Raw genomic sequence first — 22,794 nt, 5'->3', positions numbered from 1 at the left:
TATATTGATACCAGTAATAAAAATACGAAAATTACCAAAAACAATTTTTATATTTTCCGAAATTCTAACTCTAAGGGGTGAAAAAGGGATATGAAAGTTTTTAAGAATAATAATTATATCTCCGAATTTAATAACCCTTATAAAATATATTTGGTACCAATAATAAACATACAAAATATTTCAGCAAAAATTTTCAAACTTTGCGAAATGTAACCACTTATAATTGAAAAACATTGTGTCGGAAAAAAATCACTAAAATTTTAATATTTTTAGTTCAATTCTAATGCGTCCATATAAATTAAGGGAATTTAAAACCTTGGAAAATAATGTAAATTCCTCAGTTATAGCAGTTTTAGGGGAAAGTGTCATGCGTCAAGCGTCTGTCATCACGCATATTTTTAATACACTTTTTTTGGTGCTGTTTCAATGCATAGTAATAGACGCTATGAAATTGCGAATACAATGTTATATTTGAAATAAAGCAAGTGGAGAAAGGAACAGGCTATCTATAATCATAATGGAGACTGGATTTTTATTTCTTTTAGAAAATTTCTAAATAGGTAAATTATTAAAAGAAATATAGTATGAACAATTTGAAAAATGTGTCGGGGAAAGTCGGAGAGAAGTAAGGGAAATTTAATTACAGATTTGCGTATAAAATATGTATGTAACTACCTGCTCAAATGTTTACCTGTTACGTATTCAAATTTTTATGGTTATTAATTGTTGTTGTTTAGAAAGAAATAATTGAAAGACAAAATTTTTAACAGTTACATCTTACTTGAAATAAATATAATATGGCTTGTAAGATTAGTGTTTTTAAACGATATAACCCAACAACACGGATACAAAAAATGTGAGCAAGCCTTTCAGTACTCGCCAGTGATGTGTAAACATTAAAACTCAGTAACGAGCAAATTCATGTGTTATGTTGTTCCTATTGCAAATAAACTTATACTACGAAATTCGGACACGAAATTTAACGTAGAATTGTTTAAAATAATGCAGAGCGTCCTAAATATACTGAATTACTGATGAATAAAATAATTGCTTTACAAGTTACAAAATTTATGGAAGCGAATCACACACGTACTTTATGCGCCCGCCATTATAATTTGCTGCCTCAGTCGTAAACTTTGCTTGCTACCATTATGCGCAGATAGCAGCAAGAAACAGGAAACTTTAAACTATTTAAAACGGTTCCGATAAAAGCGTAAAAGTCTTGTAAAACCAGGTTTTTCATCTGATTATCTACAGCGAATATTATTAAACTACTGTCCATAGTAGTATGTAAATGTATTTCCTAGATCAGGGTTCAGGGTGTGGAGCCGAGAGCCGGCTCCGCCATCTTGGATTTGTGACGTCACGGCGGCAAAAATTCCTCAAAATTCCTCAAAAATGCCTCAAAATGACTCAAAATTTCCCGTTTTAAGAAAAAATTTCCCGTTTTCGAGGGAAAAATTCCCGTTTCGAGGGAAAATTTCCCGTTTTATTCCTCAAAAATCCCAGCGGCTAGAAATGTCCTGATAGAGGCTTAAGCATCCTTAACTCAAGCCTCAGTTAAGCCTCTATCAGGATGTGACCTTGACCTTTGACCTTGACCCCGACGGCCATCTTGGATCCACCATCTTGGATGACGTCATTTCGTTTTCTCGAACATTCCGGCATTGTGTTATCGGCCATTTTGAATTATGACGTCACCGTTGCAATTTCCGTTACGGCCGCCATCTTTCAATTTATTATCCGATTTTAATGAAAAAAAATTAAAAATTATAAAAAAATTAAATAATAAAATTTTTAATAAAATATTTAAAAAAAAAAAAACATTTACGACACGGAGTTTGGAGTCCTCGGTTCGAACCCGACGAATGCAAAAAAATAAAAATGGCGACCGATCCTTCCCTCGCGATGGCTGCTAGCAGACTTATGTCAATGCACATATACCATCAGGTAGTATGACGTCATGTCCGCCATCTTGTCCTCGTCTGCTGGAAGCCATCATCAGTGTATCGTCGACGAGAGTGCGCTGACGCCATGTTAGTTTAATTCTTATCCGCTAGAGTGCAGTAATCATTTATTATTGCTGTGACACCCGACATCTTGTCATTTGGCCGCCATCTTGAAAATCCGTAATTATTTAGCTAGAAATTCGGGAAAAATTCCAAAATTCATTAAATAAATTTGTAATCTATATACTGATTGATTAGGTCGACTAAGGTCCTTGGTACGATCTAGGGCGATGCAAAAAAAGTAAATATAACATCAATTTAACATAATAGTAACAGGTTCGAGGAATTAAACACCACAAGTTCTTTTACAAACATAATATTTATTACATAATTTCTATTCTACTACAGGATCATTTGCGAAAGCCAGCATTCTTATAATCATTTAGTTCCGCAGCGGTGTGAAATGACTAATTCTTAGCTCCAATCGGTTTATACTAGACAGAGTCCAGCCAGAACCTTTACAGACATAGTCCACCTCTTCTTGACAGAGTTTCTGGATACCGTTTTTAACAGTTTTCTTCACATCGTTAGAACTGTAAATTACTGCAGCCGATGTCTTGAATGCACACTTCTTCACTTTGTCATCGAACGGATATGGCTTTCCATATATACAGTCCAACCACAAGTTATATTTCAAAGGTCCGTTTGTTGCTACATCATCAGTAAGCTGATTGATTATGTCCTCTCTGATATCATCAAGAAAATTACAAATGTCTTTCGACTCACCTAACGTATTTAAATAATAGTAGTCCTTCAATGTTCCACGAAATGCAGACTGCGCCAAGTAGAAGCCATTATCGTTCACTTGTAATGCGCCCAACACAGTCTTAGGTTTATTTTCCTGTTCAGACGTCATACCAATCGGTTGCTACACATCGGTTTTCTTGCTTGTACGCTCACGAGCCTTCAACCTAAACCGAGGAGTCGAAATTTCTGCAGGTAGTTCAGCAGTAGGCACACGGACTTCACCTTTACAGTTTTTCGCATGTCGTCGCAAATTATCAATTCGAGTAAACCATTCATGACACTCATCACATCGAAACTTCATGCGAGATGGATTCTTCGTGCATTTGCTCCGCTCATGTCTTCGTGCATCATGAGCAAATGCGAACGACGTATCACAGTAGCTGCAAGGATACCGTGGTGATGAAGACGAACCTTTCAGACCCGATCCAGATACTGACGTTGCCGCAGTTGCACCATCTCCAGGCATACTCTTATGAACATCAATGCATCGTTGTTGCGCCGAAACCTTTACTTTCTGCCGAACAGCAGGACCTTTGCATGCCTTCATGTGCGTTTTCATATTATCTTTTCTGGCAAACTGCTTATGACATTTCTCACAAACAAACATTTTACGATATAGGTTCTTGGCACATTCTCTATTCTCATGTCGTCGAGCATTGCTGTTGTTTGAGAAAATCTTGTCGCAGTAACAGCACCGATGTTCGTTAGTTGTTGTCGATTCGGCATCCATTGATGTCTCCATTGATGGCGAACCAGCGTTCGCCGAGTTTCCCTGTGCAGCCAGCACTAGCGGCATTAAAGTCTCTTCTGCTGGCGGTACCACGTCTGTTGAAGTCTCCTCCAATGTTGACGCCATCGTTGCCAACGGGATCTGCACCTTCTCCATCGTAGCTGTCGTCAAGGTTCCCGTAGACGATGGTACAACCTCCGAGTTCGACGTTAAAGACGGTAAAGATGCCATCGAGGTCTCAAGAACAGCTAATTGACACGACTTATGCACCAGACGAAACAAACTAGGTGATCCTTACACCGCCGACGTCAGTAACAAACTGAAAGTCCTGCTGTCTAGGACTCGCCTATATACATGCACCGTATGGAATAATACGCTAGTCAAATCAAGAACCATTTACAATAATACTAGAGTCAAATCTACAAATTAAAAAAGAGGATCATTTGATCGAAAAAAATATCGATCTCTCCAATATACGTCAGGTTCCAAGAGCTACAATTCACGTTATCAGATCCATCTACATTTTGCTCCTATGCTTCAATTGACCATTAGCTGCAAGTGCTCCAACAGCTCCATCAGCTTCAACACGTAATGTACGCAATGTACGCGCAATACATGCAATTTACACGCAATAAATGTAATGATTACACAGTACACACAGGAAACGGAACGTACACACATTACACACAGGAAACGGAACGTACACACAGTACACACAGGAAACGGAACGTACACACAGTACACACAGGAAACGGAATGTACACACAGTACACACAGGAAACTAAACGGACACACAGTACACACAGGAAACGTAATGTACACACAGTACACACAGGAAACTAAACGGACACACAGTACACAAAGGAAACTAAACGGACACACAGTACACACAGGAAACGGAACGTACACACAGTACACACAGGAAACGGAACGTACACACAGTACACACAGGAAACTGAACGTACACACAGGAAACGGAACGTACACACAGTACACACAGGAAACTGAACGTACACACAGGAAACGGAACGTACACACAGTACACACAGGAAACGGAACGTACACACAGTACACACAGAAAACGGAACGTACACACAGTGCACACAGAAAACGGAACGTACACACAGTGCACACAGGAAACTGAACGTACACACAGTACACACAGGAAACGGAACGTACACACAGTACACACAGGAAACGGAACGTACACACAGAACACACAGGAAACTGAACTTACACACAGGAAACGGAACGTACACACAGTACACACAGGAAACTGAACGTACACACAGGAAACGGAACGTACACACAGTACACACAGGAAACGGAACGTACACACAGTACACACAGGAAACGGAACGTACACACAGTACACACAGAAAACAGAACGTACACACAGTGCACACAGAAAACGGAACGTACACACAGTGCACACAGGAAACTGAACGTACACACAGTACACACAGGAAACGGAACGTACACACAGTACACACAGGAAACGTAATGATCACACATACAGTAGCGGAAACACACAGGCTTAGTTGGAAATCAGAATACAAGAAATAAAAAACATTAAATTTTTACTTTCAATATATTATTACTTCTGAACATTACACAAATACAAGTAAAAGAAGCCATTATTGTATGTAGCCAGCTTTCCTCAGTTCTTTGAGTATGAAGGATATTTCTTTGATGCACGGATAGTTTCCTGCACAAAGCGAGCCATGTAGAAGTCTTAGCCGGTCAACCAATATGTTTGGATCTTTCCATGATGTGTAATAAATCTCTTCTACCACCATCTTACTTGCTTGTTTATTATAAATACTTTTAATATCACAATCATCCCAGTGATCATGATAAGCATTATCAGATTTATTATAACACGACATTTCCATCGTTTCGGTCTCAGGACATCGCCACATTCTTCGATCTTGTCAGCTCTCGGTGCTTCATCACAGTCTATGCCTTTCTCAACAGCCTCAGAGTCACTGTAACAATCACTGTAGAAGACATCCTCTTTACCCAGATTACCGTATGAATTCGCTATCGATGATGTCGAAGTGTCTTCATCGTCTTCATGCTTCCTTTTTAGGAGTCCATCATTTTTACAAAGAATGGAGGATCTACTGAATATAGGCTTGAATGTATTCTCACTTTTCACGGTGTTTATACTTCCATTAGTTTCAGTCTTCCCGAAGCCATTAGCATCCTTCAATTTATGTTCTTCCTCACGATCGGGTGAGCTAATACCATCACGCTCAGGACAAAGAAAATTATTGTCATAATGCAGATCACTCTTCTTTAGTCTAGTGGATCCATCGGTGTCCTCTATGCCGTAAGTAGTCTTGACTTTACATGTTCTACCATGTCTTTTTAAGCTGTCAATTCGTGTTAACAACCTGCTACAACGATTACAGCTTAACATGTTGCGTAGTGGGTTTCTAGCACAATCATTCTTCTCATGACGTCTAGCATTCCTTCTCATGACAAAATCCTTGCCACAGTATCTTCAGCGGCTTCCTTCCGATTCAGCTATAGATAACAAACCACGATCCATGGTAGCTTCTGTGACTAATGTTAGATACAAACTGTCAGTTTTCTCCAATTGGAAACATTTATTAAATAGAGTTTTTGAAATATTTCATCAGCGAGAGTTAAGTTATCTAATGCAAAGCAAATTGATGCAAGTAGTTCCGGCTGTCGTCAACAGATTGCGCCACGTGTTGCTTGCAGGTAAATAATATATATTTCATTAATGTGGGATGCGGAACGCTCACTATCGATCGCAAAGGGAGGTTGTCTTCGATAGTATCCAAGGAGAAAAAAGTTCGTCCTTCCTGCTAGTGCTTCTCAGATTTCTCACGGTCCACAATCTTGGATTACGACGTCACAGCGGCCATATTGGATGGGTGTGACCTTGACCTTTGACCGAAACCGCAGGAATGATCGCAAGCACACGGATTAACCATCAAAATATAGATAAGAATAATCAGGAGCACACAGAGAAAACCATCATAATATTGGCAAGAATAATCAGAAGCACACGGAGAAAACCGCCACACGTTTTCTTTGATATCATTAAAATACAAAAATAAATTAATAAAAAATAAAAACGAAAAAAAATTCAAACATTCTGGCTTGTACTAGAACTCTATCTTTGCTCAACAATGAGAAGTTCACAAGCTAGCAGAATGTTTGAATTTTTTTTCGTTTTTATTTGTTATTAATTTATTTTTGTATTTTAATGATATCAAAGAAAACTTGTGGCGGTTTTCTCCGTGTGCTTCTGATTATTCTTGCCAATATTATGATGGTTTTCTCTGTGTGCTCCTGATTATTCTTATCTATATTTTGATGGTTAATCCGTGTGCTTGCGATCATTCCTGCGGTTTCGGTCAAAGGTCAAGGTCACACCCATCCAATATGGCCGCTGTGACGTCGTAATCCAAGATTGTGGACCGTGAGAAATCTGAGAAGCACTAGCAGGAAGGACGAACTTTTTTCTCCTTGGATACTATCGAAGCCAACCTCCCTTTGCGATCGATAGTGAGCGTTCCGCATCCCACATTAATGAAATATATATTATTTACCTGCAAGCAACACGTGGCGCCATCTGTTGACGACAGCCGGAACTACTTGCATCAATTTGCTTTGCATTAGATAACTTAACTCTCGCTGATGAAATATTTCAAAAACTCTATTTAATAAATGTTTCCAATTGGAGAGAACTGACAGTTTGTATCTAACATTAGTCACAGAAGCTACCATGGATCGTGGTTTGTTATCTATAGCTGAATCGGAAGGAAGCCGCTGAAGATACTGTGGCAAGGATTTTGTCATGAGAAGGAATGCTAGACGTCATGAGAAGAATGATTGTGCTAGAAACCCACTACGCAACATGTTAAGCTGTAATCGTTGTAGCAGGTTGTTAACACGAATTGACAGCTTAAAAAGACATGGTAGAACATGTAAAGTCAAGACTACTTACGGCATAGAGGACACCGATGGATCCACTAGACTAAAGAAGAGTGATCTGCATTATGACAATAATTTTCCTTGTCCTGAGCGTGATGGTATTAGCTCACCCGATCGTGAGGAAGAACATAAATTGAAGGATGCTAATGGCTTCGGGAAGACTGAAACTAATGGAAGTATCAACACCGTGAAAAGTGAGAATACATTCAAGCCTATATTCAGTAGATCCTCCATTCTTTGTAAAAATGATGGACTCCTAAAAAGGAAGCATGAAGACGATGAAGACACTTCGACATCATCGATAGCGAATTCATACGGTAATCTGGGTAAATAGGATGTCTTCTACAGTGATTGTTACAGTGACTCTGAGGCTGTTGAGAAAGGCATAGACTGTGATGAAGCACCTAGAGCTGACAAGATCGAAGAATGTGGCGATGTCCTGAGACCGAAACGATGGAAACGTCGTGTTATAATAAATCTGATAATGCTTATCATGATCACTGGGATGATTGTGATATTAAAAGTATTTATAATAAACAAGCAAGTAAGATGGTGGTAGAAGAGATTTATTACGCATCATGGAAAGATCCAAACATATTGGTTGACCGGCCAAGACTTCTACATGGCTCGCTTTGTGCAGGAAACTATCCGTGCATCAAAGAAATATCCTTCATACTCAAAGAACTGAGGAAAGCTGGCTACATACAATAATGGCTTCTTTTACTTGTATTTGTGTAATGTTGAGAAGTAATAATATATTGAAAGTAAAAATTTAATGTTTTTTATTTCTTGTATTCTGATTTCCAACTAAGCCTGTGTGTTTCCGCTACTGTATGTGTGATCATTACGTTTCCTGTGTGTACTGTGTGTACGTTCCGTTTCCTGTGTGTACTGTGTGTACGTTCAGTTTCCTGTGTGCACTGTGTGTACGTTCCGTTTTCTGTGTGCACTGTGTGTACGTTCTGTTTTCTGTGTGTACTGTGTGTACGTTCCGTTTCCTGTGTGTACTGTGTGTACGTTCCGTTTCCTGTGTGTACTGTGTGTACGTTTAGTTTCCTGTGTGTACTGTGTGTACGTTCCGTTTCCTGTGTGTACGTTAAGTTTCCTGTGTGTACTGTGTGTACGTTCCGTTTCCTGTGTGTAAGTTCAGTTTCCTGTGTGTACTGTGTGTACGTTCCGTTTCCTGTGTGTACTGTGTGTACGTTCCGTTTCCTGTGTGTACTGTGTGTACGTTCAGTTTCCTGTGTGCACTGTGTGTACGTTCCGTTTTCTGTGTGCACTGTGTGTACGTTCCGTTTTCTGTGTGTACTGTGTGTACGTTCCGTTTCCTGTGTGTACTGTGTGTACGTTCCGTTTCCTGTGTGTACGTTCAGTTTCCTGTGTGTACTGTGTGTACGTTCCGTTTCCTGTGTGTACGTTCAGTTTCCTGTGTGTACTGTGTGTACGTTCCGTTTCCTGTGTGTACTGTGTGTACGTTCCGTTTCCTGTGTGTACTGTGTGTACGTTCCGTTTCCTGTGTGTACTGTGTGTCCGTTTAGTTTCCTTTGTGTACTGTGTGTCCGTTTAGTTTCCTGTGTGTACTGTGTGTACATTCCGTTTCCTGTGTGTACTGTGTGTCCGTTTAGTTTCCTGTGTGTACTGTGTGTACATTCCGTTTCCTGTGTGTACTGTGTGTCCGTTTAGTTTCCTGTGTGTACTGTGTGTACATTCCGTTTCCTGTGTGTACTGTGTGTACGTTCCGTTTCCTGTGTGTACTGTGTGTACGTTCCGTTTCCTGTGTGTAATGTGTGTACGTTCCGTTTCCTGTGTGTACTGTGTAATCATTACATTTATTGCGTGTAAATTGCATGTATTGCGCGTACATTGCGTACATTACGTGTTGAAGCTGATGGAGCTGTTGGAGCACTTGCAGCTAATGGTCAATTGAAGCATAGGAGCAAAATGTAGATGGATCTGATGACGTGAATTGTAGCTCTTGGAACCTGACGTATATTGGAGAGATCGATATTTTTTTCGATCAAATGATCCTCTTTTTTAATTTGTAGATTTGACTCTAGTATTATTGTAAATGGTTCTTGATTTGACTAGCGTATTATTCCATACGGTGCATGTATATAAGCGAGTCCTAGACAGCAGGACGCTCAGTTTGTTACTGACGTCGGCGGTGTAAGGATCACCTAGTTTGTTTCTTCTGGTGCTTAAGTCGTGTCAATTAGCTGTTCTTGAGACCTCGATGGCATCTTTGCCGTCTTATCGTCGAACTCGGAGGTTGTACCATCGTCTACGGGAATCTTGACGACAGCTACGATGGAGAAGGTGCAGATCCCGTTGGCAACGATGGCGTCAACATTGGAGGAGACTTCAACAGACGTGGTACCGCCAGCAGAAGAGACTTTAATGCCGCTAGTGCTGGCTGCACAGGGAAACTCGGCGAACGCTGGTTCGCCATCAATGGAGACATCAATGGATGCCGAATCGACAACAACTAACGAACATCGGTGCTGTTACTGCGACAAGATTTTCTCAAACAACAGCAATGCTCGACGACATGAGAATAGAGAATGTGCCAAGAACCTATATCGTAAAATGTTTGTTTGTGAGAAATGTCATAAGCAGTTTGCCAGAAAAGATAATATGAAAACGCACATGAAGGCATGCAAAGGTCCTGCTGTTCGGCAGAAAGTAAAGGTTTCGGCGCAACAACGATGCATTGATGTTCATAAGAGTATGCCTGGAGATGGTGCAACTGCGGCAACGTCAGTATCTGGATCGGGTCTGAAAGGTTCGTCTTCATCACCACGGTATCCTTGCAGCTACTGTGATACGTCGTTCGCATTTGCTCATGATGCACGAAGACATGAGCGGAGCAAATGCACGAAGAATCCATCTCGCATGAAGTTTCGATGTGATGAGTGTCATGAATGGTTTACTCGAATTGATAATTTGCGACGACATGCGAAAAACTGTAAAGGTGAAGTCCGTGTGCCTACTGCTGAACTACCTGCAGAAATTTCGACTCCTCGGTTTAGGTTGAAGGCTCGTGAGCGTACAAGCAAGAAAACCGATGTGTAGCAACCGATTGGTATGACGTCTGAACAGGAAAATAAACCTAAGACTGTGTTGGGCGCATTACAAGTGAACGATAATGGCTTCTACTTGGCGCAGTCTGCATTTCGTGGAACATTGAAGGACTACTATTATTTAAATACGTTATGTGAGTCGAAAGACATTTGTAATTTTCTTGATGATATCAGAGAGGACATAATCAATCAGCTTACTGATGATGTAGCAACAAACGGACCTTTGAAATATAACTTGTGGTTGGACTGTATATATGGAAAGCCATATCCGTTCGATGACAAAGTGAAGAAGTGTGCATTCAAGACATCGGCTGCAGTAATTTACAGTTCTAACGATGTGAAGCAAACTGTTAAAAACGGTATCCAGAAACTCTGTCAAGAAGAGGTGGACTATGTCTGTAAAGGTTCTGGTTGGACTCTGTCTAGTACAAACCGATTGGAGCTAAGAATTAGTCATTTCACACCGCTGCGGAACTAAATGATTATAAGAATGCTGGCTTTCGCAAATGATCCTGTAGTAGAATAGAAATTATGTAATAAATATTATGTTTGTAAAAGAACTTGTGGTGTTTAATTCCTAGAACCTGTTACTATTATGTTAAATTGATGTTATATTTACTTTTTTTGCATCGCCCTAGATCGTACCAAGGACCTTAGTCGACCTAATCAATCAGTATATAGATTACAAATTTATTTAATGAATTTTGGAATTTTTCCCGAATTTCTAGCTAAATAATTACGGATTTTCAAGATGGCGGCCAAATGACAAGATGTCGGGTGTCACAGCAATAATAAATGATTACTGCACTCTAGCGGATAAGAATTAAACTAACATGGCGTCAGCGCACTCTCGTCGACGATACACTGATGATGGCTTCCAGCAGACGAGGACAAGATGGCGGACATGACGTCATACTACCTGATGGTATATGTGCATTGACATAAGTCTGCTAGCAGCCATCGCGAGGGAAGGATCGGTCGCCATTTTTATTTTTTTGCATTCGTCGGGTTCGAACCGAGGACTCCAAACTCCGTGTCGTAAATGTTTTTTTTTTTTTTAAATATTTTATTAAAAAATTTATTATTTAATTTTTTTATAATTTTTAATTTTTTTTCATTAAAATCGGATAATAAATTTAAAGATGGCGGCCGTAACGGAAATTGCAACGGTGACGTCATAATTCAAATGGCCGATAACACAATGCCGGAATGTTCGAGAAAACGAAATGACGTCATCCAAGATGGTGGATCCAAGATGGCCGTCGGGGTCAAGGTCAAAGGTCAAGGTCACATCCTGATAGAGGCTTAACTGAGGCTTGAGTTAAGGATGCTTATGCCTCTATCAGGACATTTCTAGCCGCTGGGATTTTTGAGGAATAAAACGGGAAATTTTTTCTTAAAACGGGAAATTTTGAGTCATTTTGAGGCATTTTTGAGGAATTTTGAGGAATTTTTGCCGCCGTGACGTCACAAATCCAAGATGGCGGAGCCGGCTCTCGGCTCCACACCCTGAACCCTGATCTAGGAAATACATTTACATACTACTGTCCATCTTGTTAGAATTTCACTAAATAGTAAATAATATAATGTTTCCGCATATTTTGGAAGTATTACTTCTATGAAATTACTAAAATATTAACCTGAAAAATTTTAAAACACACATTATAACACTAAGTATGTGTGTGTGTATTTGTTTTTTCTTAAAAGACTGAAATCAGTCTGTAAATATTTCCTACAGACCAACCTTAACCTTATTGAGCAAATTTAAGTTTATTGAATAATATTTTACGTTATGATGTTATTAAAAAGTCAAAAATAAAAACGCTGTTACATTGACGATATTTTAACTATATTCCTCGAGTTCAACAAGCACGCACTTTTCCGCTGTGCTATTAAACCTACTTAGAATTAAGAATAAGAATATTTATAAAAATTATTGTGTTACCAGTATACTGTATTTTTAAACGTGAAATTACTTTTTACTATGACCATTTTCCAAGGTAGTTTCACTATCAAAAAGTTACATTCTGCACGTCGATGCATTTGGTGTGTCCCCTAATATTATTTATGAACGTGTCTGTATACAGGTTTACGTTGCCACACGTAGGTCCGCCATCTTCTTCACTCATTTCCGTTCACCGAATTCCGTTCCCATTTCTCGCAAAGTTACTCGTGCTGAATGCCGCATACGCATCGAAGGAAAACCCCACCGTGGGAACGCGGATGCGCAGGCTGGAGGCGGCAAACTCGCAAGTGGCCAGTGTAACCGAGCCGGGCCCTTTGGGCGCTGGCACGGCTAATGAGCAGCGCGCATCTCTGTTCCCGGCGAAACCAATCCGGCGCAGCCTGGCGCGCCCGACTGTGTCCCGCATCAGACCGAGATGACGCGGCGCGCCCCCTCGCTCTCCCCTCGCCCAGTCGGGGAGTGATTGTCCTGTGCAACGCGCGCACGCAGCCACGCTAATTAAAAAAAATAACCTGAAAACGGGAAACTTATGAATGGGGAGTTCCTGTTACAGAAGAGAGTCACCAGTAATTACCTGCGCGCATCATCAAAATTCAAATGAAGTGGCGCGTGTAAAGGATTTATATCGCATGCACAAAAAAAAATACCATATCTGCCATTTACAGTAAACACGTTTAGGAAGGTACCTATGTACCAGATTTTCCGGTTCATTTTCGTGTTCTGTGTTATACAAAATTAAAACCATAGAGTATATTTCAATACCTTCCTGCACAAGAATATCCCATTAAGAAATGAGCGGTAACAAAATGCTGTGACAACCCTTGGACGTTAAAATTTTATCTCTCAAGGTGTCTCCAGCATCACTGTAGTAAGTTTTTACTAATTTTTTTCTATAAAACTTATTATTTATGTTTTCATTTGTTTCTGTGATTGTGTGCCAAAATTACTCCGATAGATAACACAGCAGTCAAGATACATCAATAATACATTGATGAAGGCACCAGAAATTGTGAACACACAAGTTACAGTAATTCAATTTTATGCAAAAATGCATTCGTTGATATGACTTTTAAGTCTACCATATTATTTATAAATCAATAATGAATAATAGACGTTAATATATTGTATACAGTTAATGAAGAATTGTCATGAATATTAAACAATAATAATTAATCTGGGATATGGAATACGAGTTGATGTATCTTTGTAAATTAATATACCATACATATAAGACACTATACCATAAACTTGTAGGTAGTATATAATAGCCGGTACTGGAACAGGAGAAGAGTGAGGAGCGAGGAGGGGGTCAAACCGACCGCCCTGACGTCACCGCGGCCATCTTGAATTATAACATCACCATTGCACTTTTCTTTATGACCATCATATTGAATACTGCTGTCACGGTGGCCATATTTAATGACCTTGACCTTGACCTTTGACATGTTACGAAATTCCAACTGCGAAATCAATTTATACCGGCATTTAACATCTTGACGAAATTCAACAGTCGTACTCTTTCCTTAGTACTGATGGTTGTGTGTGGAAGAAACCACTCTATGCTAATGACGGTGACTATCACTGGCTGAGGGTCATTTTCTGGTGCTCCAATGATGACATTAAGGTCGCGATAATGAACACAAGTTCTTGACGGGCTTTGAAAATATTTCTCTAAAATCTTTGGCGAATCCAAGAAGCATGAAAAGTCCTTCTTCGTATATAGGGACCTTAAAATAATTTTCAATTCAAAAACCGCAATTTTTTCTGTGATCTGGTTATCTGTTGTTAGAGACACGTAATTCTTTATAGTTGCTGTAACACCAGGGTCTCATATCTCATCTATAGAAATGTTGTTAAGCTCAAATGTGACTCATTTGAATAAATTAAATATTCGATTTCGACTGAAATAAACCATGGCCAAATGCATTTGTCAGCGTGCCTCTTATAAGTAAAAACGACTGTGAAGGTAGTGTGTATATATCTTGTCGCTTTAATAGAATTCTTACTTCTCTTCTGAGCGAATATGGTCCTTGAAGATATTATGTGTAGCAGTAGTACTCGACCTTATCGATCGAGTCGTTAAACCCAGCTCTTTCCCATATGCTGAGAATTTCATTTGTCATACTTGTGCACTTTGTAAACTATACCATGGAGATATTTCATGCTGTTATGATTCAACTATAGATGATCTCAATTATTGACTCTTCTAAGACAGGGTGATATGAGGCTCAAGACTAAGAATGAAAGACAATTCAATATAGAGACTTGATTTACTGTCACGTACTATTACAGTGTTAGCTGTCATCTAATTCCGACAATGATCGGGGAGCCTCGCTACCACACCTCGGCAGGTTCCTGACCCACGCTGTGCTGGGTCGCGCTCGCGGCAGGATCTCGACGACGGACTGCGGCGGCCGAGGACACGGCGCTCCGTGGTTCCGATGTCACGACTCCAGCCGTCCAGTCGCCGGTGACCAGAAGAAGCCCCTTCTCGACGGTGGCTGTCGTTTTTATCCTTCTGTCCGCGTCCGTGTTGATGTTCCGTGTTGTCCCCTTTTCTCTCGCAGCGGCGACCCGCGTCGCTGTTTCGCTGGCGGTGTTGAAATTGCTGACACCTCGTGTTTGACTCAGGGCGATCCTCGAAGCCGCTTGCCAGAGTGCTCAGAGCGAGTCATAACAATGCTAAGAGGTGTTAATGCGCCGCGGCCTCGTAACAGATTGGTCCTGAGTTTGTATTTTATCTTTGCTTTATAAGTTTCAAAAATCAGGCCCATTGCTTCAAGTGCAGGTGTAATTTTATTTTTTTCTTCGCGAAAACTTACAAATTTATCACTATGATCAACTATGGAGACAACTACTTCGTGCACTGTCTTGGTAATAACTGGCCAATAAATAAAGCTTTGTGGCACCTGTATCAGCTTAATATACCAGTGGTTTGTTATTGGAAAACGTATATATGCACCTACTTGTTTTACCATTTATGTAAACACTGTCTCCCAAATTACAGTTTATTCTTATGATATTTGTTGACATAATATTTACAGGTCATGTGGAAACGTGCAAATTGTTGGCAGCATATATTTTCGGTTTGAAACCGAGCATCGTACATTTAGTCCCAAGTTTCGTAAAGTCAATTTTTTTTCTACACAAAATTTTGCACTGTAATGTATTAGAAATATCTTGCATGTACCACAATTTGTAGACACATATAAATTAATAATGGCGTGCTCATAAGTCTTTAGCTTGCTAGGTAAAGTGTCTCGCATAAACATGCCTCAGAAATTTGGTATTTTCAATGTTCGAGCATACTTAATTAAATTTATATTGGTGAGCGGAAGTTTCGGCCAAGAAATGAGGATTTTTTCACTCTTTTTTCCTCATGCCTCGAACAGCTTTGCGAGTCCGTAGGTAAATTCCTGCACCATTATTTTACTGATGGCAATGGCTTCCATGTTGGTATTGCTTGGTCTTGCTGAGCCTGTCCCGACGAGACCTGTTCCTTATTTAGTATTTGCCTTCATGATTTTGGATATACCCCATGCCCCGATTTTCTCTCCTAGTCACGCGTTTGACGATATACTTATATCTTCGGCTTCCTGTACCAATATATCATCGAATCGGTGCCTATATTACAGATCCTTGCTGAGGGAATGGACTATATCGTGCCGCTTGAACTTTTTGCCAAGAGAATTAATGTCCACGCCACCTCGAGCTAGTCGTTCCTGAACCACAGAATCTGTATCCGGGAATGTGTAACTGCAATGGTAGTTTTTTTTATCAGCGAGTTTACGAGTCCTTCTCCGGACTTGCTCGCAAAACTCATCACAGAATACTGAGCTAAAAACTATAAATGCGCTTATTTTGTCATTGCAACGCAAGTCATCAATCAAGAAGTGTATTTTCCCGTGTGCATCACGCAAGATGGTGTATTTAGTTCGTATGATTCGCGGCACGTCTCGTTATTACTTCTACCGTACAATGCATTATGGTAGGTCCGTCCAACTGCGGCAAAACATGCGTTCTACTGAGGTTTCTAGAAGAACCAAACGGCCTAAGGTTCGAAAATGTGTGCCTCTGTTCCAAGTCGCTGCAACAACCAAATACCAGGGACTAGCTATGGTTCTACAATCGTTGTATGGCCTGGAGTATTTCCATTTAATGATAATGCAGATGTGGTGCCTCCTAGCGATGCAAGAGTCAATTCCTTGTTTGTTTTTGATGATGTCATGTGCGAGAAGCAAGGCATAATACAAGTATACATTTGCATGTGCAGACATGCCGTAGACTGCATTTACCTGTGTCAGACGTGCAGTCGAATCCCAAAGCATTTCTACGAGACAACGTGAACATCATAGTACTTTTCCTCATGGATGAACTTAGTTTACTTTAAGCTTATGATGATCACGTAAACTCCAACATAAATTTCCAGGAATTCAATTATATGTGCCCCTTGTGCTGAAAAAACGAGCAGGGATTCCAAATAATAGTCAATGACTGACTGGCCTCTGTACAAGGAAGGTACAAACAAGGTTTCGATAATTTTATCGCAAACATGAGTCATGGAATTTCGAAATTCGGCCGTGGCAGTCTAGACTTACGTACTGCTCTCAGGTCTCACGACGATGATATCCGCACATACATTTCACTACTGGCTCAAAAAGTAGAAAGTGTGAAAAACGAATTACTAGAGTATATGCTAGCCATAACCAGCGTGTGGAGGCCTCGACATGATCGAAGTATCGATTGAGCAAAGACACGATGACTTCGCTTCTGTCCAAACTTAATTCGCATCTGGTGACCAAAGGAGCTTCCCAGTCATCATGGATAAAAAAAAATGATTTAGCTAAATGACTGCACGAGGTGATCGACGCCATTTGTGCAAAGTACTTGCTCGCAAAGCAACATGTATTAGCCGATGAAGTTCGTAGGGAGGAGGTATTGAAATCATTGAGTGCATGTCTAGATAGTTTCATACCAGGAGGGGCGAAGAGATGCAGGAAAAATCTGTTAAAATAGAAATAAAAGAAGAGACAACGTCTACACCCGCAAAGAAACGTAAGCAAAGTCTCGAACAAAGGGATGATATCAGCACGGATTCTGGTGGGGACGAAATATAACATGGCATATTTCTCAAAAAGAAATTTCATGAGAAGGGGGCCGAACTTGGACTACTGGTGAACTAATACTTTGCCTCTTATGCGTCTGGAACAAGCAACATGACTTATGGTGTGCATAAACGCCGGAATAAATGGGTCCTCGGTTCGAAGGAAGTATATTTCTTGCCTGCCGATAACATACAGTGCGGGTAAAGTAACTCGCGGCCTGTGTGAATTGATGTTTGGCAAAAAAAAACACGAAGGTATTCGGAGAAAGACTTGCGAAAATATCATGCAGTTTTCGCAATCAACAGCCCGGTGCCACGAAGATTTAAAGACTATGAACATGAAAAATATCTAATTATAGCTAGCTTTTTTTCGGAAATTGTGGGTCTGGACTACATAAACTCGATATTGGTAAAAAAATTGACTATGTTCATTGGGACGACCCCAATGAATTATTTTTGAGACTTTTGTTGGCATCACCGAGTGCGGGAAGATTGTGTCCATTATCGAATAATTATAGGAAGCGGGCTACATCGAAAAATAATCATGACAAAGTACGCCATAGCGAGTGAGTTGCATAAACCCGCAAGATGTAATAATCCACGCCGAAAAATCGTAATCAAAGGTCCGAACGACAATTGGCATTCTGATTTGATTGAAATGCTCGAATACGCATTTGTAAACAAGGGTTACAGGCATATTCTTCTTTTTGTTGACACTTATTCCAAATTCAGGTATTTTTGCTAGGCCCTTGAAACGAAAGACTGCAGCTGATGTTACAAATTCGATGGAGGATATATTGAAGCAAAAACGGAGGCCGTTATTATTGCAGACGAACGATGGGAAGGAATATTTTAATGTGTCATTCAAGGCATTGATGAAAACGTATGGCATTAATCACTACTCTATGTTTATCGGTGTAAAAGCGTCAATAGCTGAACGTGCGATTTGGACGATTAAGAATAAACTATATAGGCATTTTACAGCGAATGGGAATTACAAGTGGTTGGCTATTTTACCGCAACTAATAAGCAAGTACAATAATTCCACTGTGAATTCTACCACGAAAATGAAGCCTGCTTAGAACCGTGTACTGAAGTACCAAGAGACTGGATCCGCTAAAGCCTAAAGCTAATGTCGGTGACATTCTACGCATCTCGAAAATTCGAAGATTTCATAGACCCTATAAGGGAAACTGGACTGGTGAATTATTTCGTGTTTCTATAATAAGACATGCCTATCCTAGAACATATTTTCAGGAAAATTTGAAATGTAAAAAAAAAAATTATGTGGGTTTTGCCAAGATGATGTACAAAAAAACTAAGTTTCCAAATACTTTCCTCGTTGAAAAAGTGTTGAAACGCAAAAAGGGTAAGGCCTTAATTCCCTAGCTCTTCCATGGGAATTGAGTTTGATTAATGGATTGATGAAAGAGATATTTTGAAACATTAACTTCTTGTGTAATGTTATGTATCTACATTTATTTGTAAATAAAATTTATGTGTAATGTTATTCAAATAAATGTATGTGTAAAAGCAATTTGAGTTCGTGTAGTTTTTTTTTTATTTCTCCAAACTGTGTGCATGCATGGAGCGGTGTGTTTGCTGTATCCCCTCGTCAAGTGTCCGCAGGAGAGGCAGAGCCAGTCGACAGACAGCTGATCTCTGATGCATCGTGCGTGCCAGTCTGTGCTTGCAGTTTCTTCCCCTCCACCCCGGACGCACAAGCCACCTCCAGGCACCGCTTCGGCCGTTGAAACCGCTACTGTGTGTGTCCTCTCTCAGAGCTCGACGTGCAGGTCGAAGAATTTTTAAATATTTACAAATATAAAAATACGTATTTCAAATTAAAAGAATACATTTTATATTCACCTTTACAGTTTCAACTATTAAGTGTACATGTAATTTTTTTAAAATAATTTTTTATTTAATTTTTATTGTTATATTTGATTATTTATTTTTTATAAATTTTAAAAATTTTCCCGATTTTCTAACATAAAAATTAATGATTTTCAATATGGTCACCGTAACGGAAATTGCAACGGTGACGTCTTAATCCAAGATGGCGGTCATGGTATCCTTATTCCTAGAAATGGCTTATCGGAGGCTTTAGACATGGATGCTTAAGCCATTTTTAGGACATTGTGTTTTTTCTAAGGCAAAAAGTATTTTGAGGTTTTTTCGTAATCCTAATTTTTGAATTTTAGAATTTTTTGAGAATTTTTGACGTTTTTTTCCCCAAAAAATTGAAATTTTGGCTAAATTTGTCGATGTTTGGCTAATTTTGAAGGTCAAGGTCATATTTCAAGGTCAATGTCATTCAATATGGCCGCCGAGACGTCATAAATCCAATATGGCGGTCGGTCATTGACCCCACCACACACCACGCGCCAGCGCCAGTCCCAGGAGGAACCAAAACATACTACTGTCGCCATTTTAATTTTTGCCCTCACCGGGTTTGAACCTAGAACTCCGAACTCCATGACGTAAATTCGTTTTGATTAAAATTTTATTAATTAATATTTTTTTATAAATTCAAAAAAAAAATTCTGATAATAAATGCTGATTTTCCAGATGGTGGCCATAACGAAAATTGCAACTATGACATAATTTAAAATGATGGAAAGTTCTATAAAACAAAATGGCGGAAAACCAAATGGCGGATGTAATATATTTCGAAATGGCATAAACCTATTATGGTGGATTCATGATGGCGGATCCAAAATGTTCACCGGCGTCAAGGTCAAGGTCAAAGGTCAAGGTCATCCAGTATGGCCGCCTTGGAATCACAATCCAAGAAAACAGATCAGCTCCTCGGCTGCTCACCCAGAACCCAGGGCTCGGACTGACTATTATAGACTACTTTTAGTCCAATACAAAATATTATTTTCATATTTACAGTAGATGGGGAAGACTCCTCAAAAAGTCAAAGACTAGAATATATATATTTGAGTTTAAGTATAGGACTATGCAATGAATATTAAGTATATTTGTTGTTTCCTAATATCTTGAAAATTAACATTGGGTTTACCAATCAAGTGATTCGAATGGTTTGGCTATAATTGTCACCTTCCGCCACAAGAGCGCTATGTTTCAGTGACCAAGCCCCCAAGGAACCAGGTGGTGAACTTGCTACCTGAAGAAAGGCTAAAGAAATTTTTGGTTACATAATCAATTTATTGAAGTGTTTTATTTGGATTTTTTATTTAGTTTTTCTTGTTTATACTCTTTTTTAAAGAGTTTAACAAAGAATTAAATTATAAAATGAAATTCTAGTTACTTAAAATTTTTCAGATTTCCTACTGCCTACATAAGTTACTATTTCTACTACGTAATTTTAGAATCATGTGAACGAAATGATATGCTCGGAAGCTATGACCAAATTATACACTGGTTACTTGAAGTGAAGGAAATTAGCAATCCATTTAATTAGCCAGACATATTTTATGGTTTGATTTTTCTTACTTGAAAGTGCTGGCCAGCCCAGAATTAAAACTTTCTAATACTGAATAAATTATGTCTTACTCTCCAAAAAAATGTTTGTACTTACAAGAGCAAAGATGATAATGATACTGACGATACTGATACTTTATATTGACATAATGTTACTGTGAAAACGGCACGAAGTTCCTGGTAGTAAAGTTGGCAGTGATGAAAACACAATTGCTTGCGCAGGCAGGTTGCTGACAGCGCAGACGTGTCTCTCGCAGCCTGTGTCAGCCAGCGGCCTAGCGCCGCGCCGTGCGATGTGCAGCGGGTGACGTAAGGCGAGTGTTCAACAGCTGATGGTGACAAGCTGGTTTCCTTTCATTTTCATTAATGGTTACAATTTTATAAAATGAACTCAGTTGAAAACTTTACTGGCTCTGAGTGAAACTAGGGGATATAAAATATCCCCAAATATATGTTTTTGAAAATGTCATACAAAATTATGTTCATTTAAAGTAAATATTCATTTACATGTGCCATAAAAAACGTAAATATTGCCGCCTGGTGAGTACAGACAGATAAGAAATTAATCTATAATTTTATTTCATATAAGGTAATAACCATCCAGCGTGCAAAAGATGCTGACCAGTGGCGGATCCAGGATTTTGGTTTGGGAGGGGCTTGACCCATCTGAGGCTAGGTTTTATCAAGGCAAACACTAAAACAATAGTGGACTCAGATGCTTTTGGTGGGGGCTTGAGCCCCTTAGCCCACCTTCTGGATCCGCTTCTGATGCTGACGGTAAAAAAATGTGAGTAATTTGATTTTTGTTTACGTAAATAAGATTCAATGTTTTCATTGAAAAGATAAATCTATATTTATCATATTTATAAACTTATTTGTTTTATCCAGTAGAGTTTATATAAATTGATTTTTGTGAACTGTAAAATAAAATAATGTTCCAGTTATAAATTTTAATATTATCAATTGTAAGCTTTGTAGAGTTTTGGTTAAAGTTCACAATAAAAAAGTAAATCAAACCGTTTTAGATAAGCACATGGGCGAGTACTGCTTTGTTGTTTTCTCGCTTCCAGCGCCACCTACGCAAAATGGCGACTCCTGAACGTAATTTCCCCAATTACGCTTATTAGTAGAGGGTGAACATTTGTAAGAAAAACTAGGTTAGTTAACTTTCAATTTTATTATCATTTGTTTAAAAAATATTGAAGATTATACGGCTTTAATATTCCATTGAAACTGGGATGTTCTTCTATGGACATCTTGTATTGTTAAAATTGTTATCCAGATTTAGTCTAAAATACAAATTTAGAAAGAATCCAAGTTTAATGTGAATTGCAGAAGCTTGCCGGATTTAAATTAAGTACGAGATTTAATGTGCATAAAACGTCGTAGCAAAAATTTCAAAGCATTTGCAGTATTATATATATATATATATCTTTTAATAACTTTCTAAGTAAACCACTTATTGTTAGTTGATTATATGTGGTCAGATATATTTAAATGCTGTGCACTCTTTATTTCCATAAATAGTGATTTCATTTGAGGAATTAAATTATTAGTGTTATTTTAATTTTATATTATTTAACAGTAATTATATAATATTGCATTTATTTACAGTACGTTATATCGTTTGTAAATATTTATTTGTTGTCTACGTTTTCGGCTAGCAATAATTTAAGCTCATTTCATTGCTGTACAAAAAAAAATTCTGTGCTAGGGTACACTGTCTTCGGTTC

General features: G+C 39.0%; 1 protein-coding gene across 1 annotated transcript in view; it reads left to right on the top strand.

Annotated features, from left to right (window-relative positions):
* The first annotated feature begins 12,922 nt into the window (after positions 1-12,922).
* The window catches only part of LOC134527941 (chaoptin-like), a 58,305-nt gene continuing 48,433 nt past the window's right edge, over positions 12,923-22,794 (top strand). The window contains exon 1 of the mRNA XM_063360991.1: positions 12,923-12,958. Within this exon, the coding sequence (XP_063217061.1) occupies positions 12,923-12,958 (36 nt within the window). The remainder of the gene's footprint in view (positions 12,959-22,794) is intronic.

The sequence above is a fragment of the Bacillus rossius genome, chromosome 1 (assembly GCF_032445375.1).
Source record: "Bacillus rossius redtenbacheri isolate Brsri chromosome 1, Brsri_v3, whole genome shotgun sequence".
Lineage (NCBI taxonomy): Eukaryota > Metazoa > Arthropoda > Insecta > Phasmatodea > Bacillidae > Bacillus > Bacillus rossius.
The sequence above is the reverse complement of the archived record's forward strand: the minus strand, read 5'-3'. Positions and strand labels throughout refer to the sequence as shown.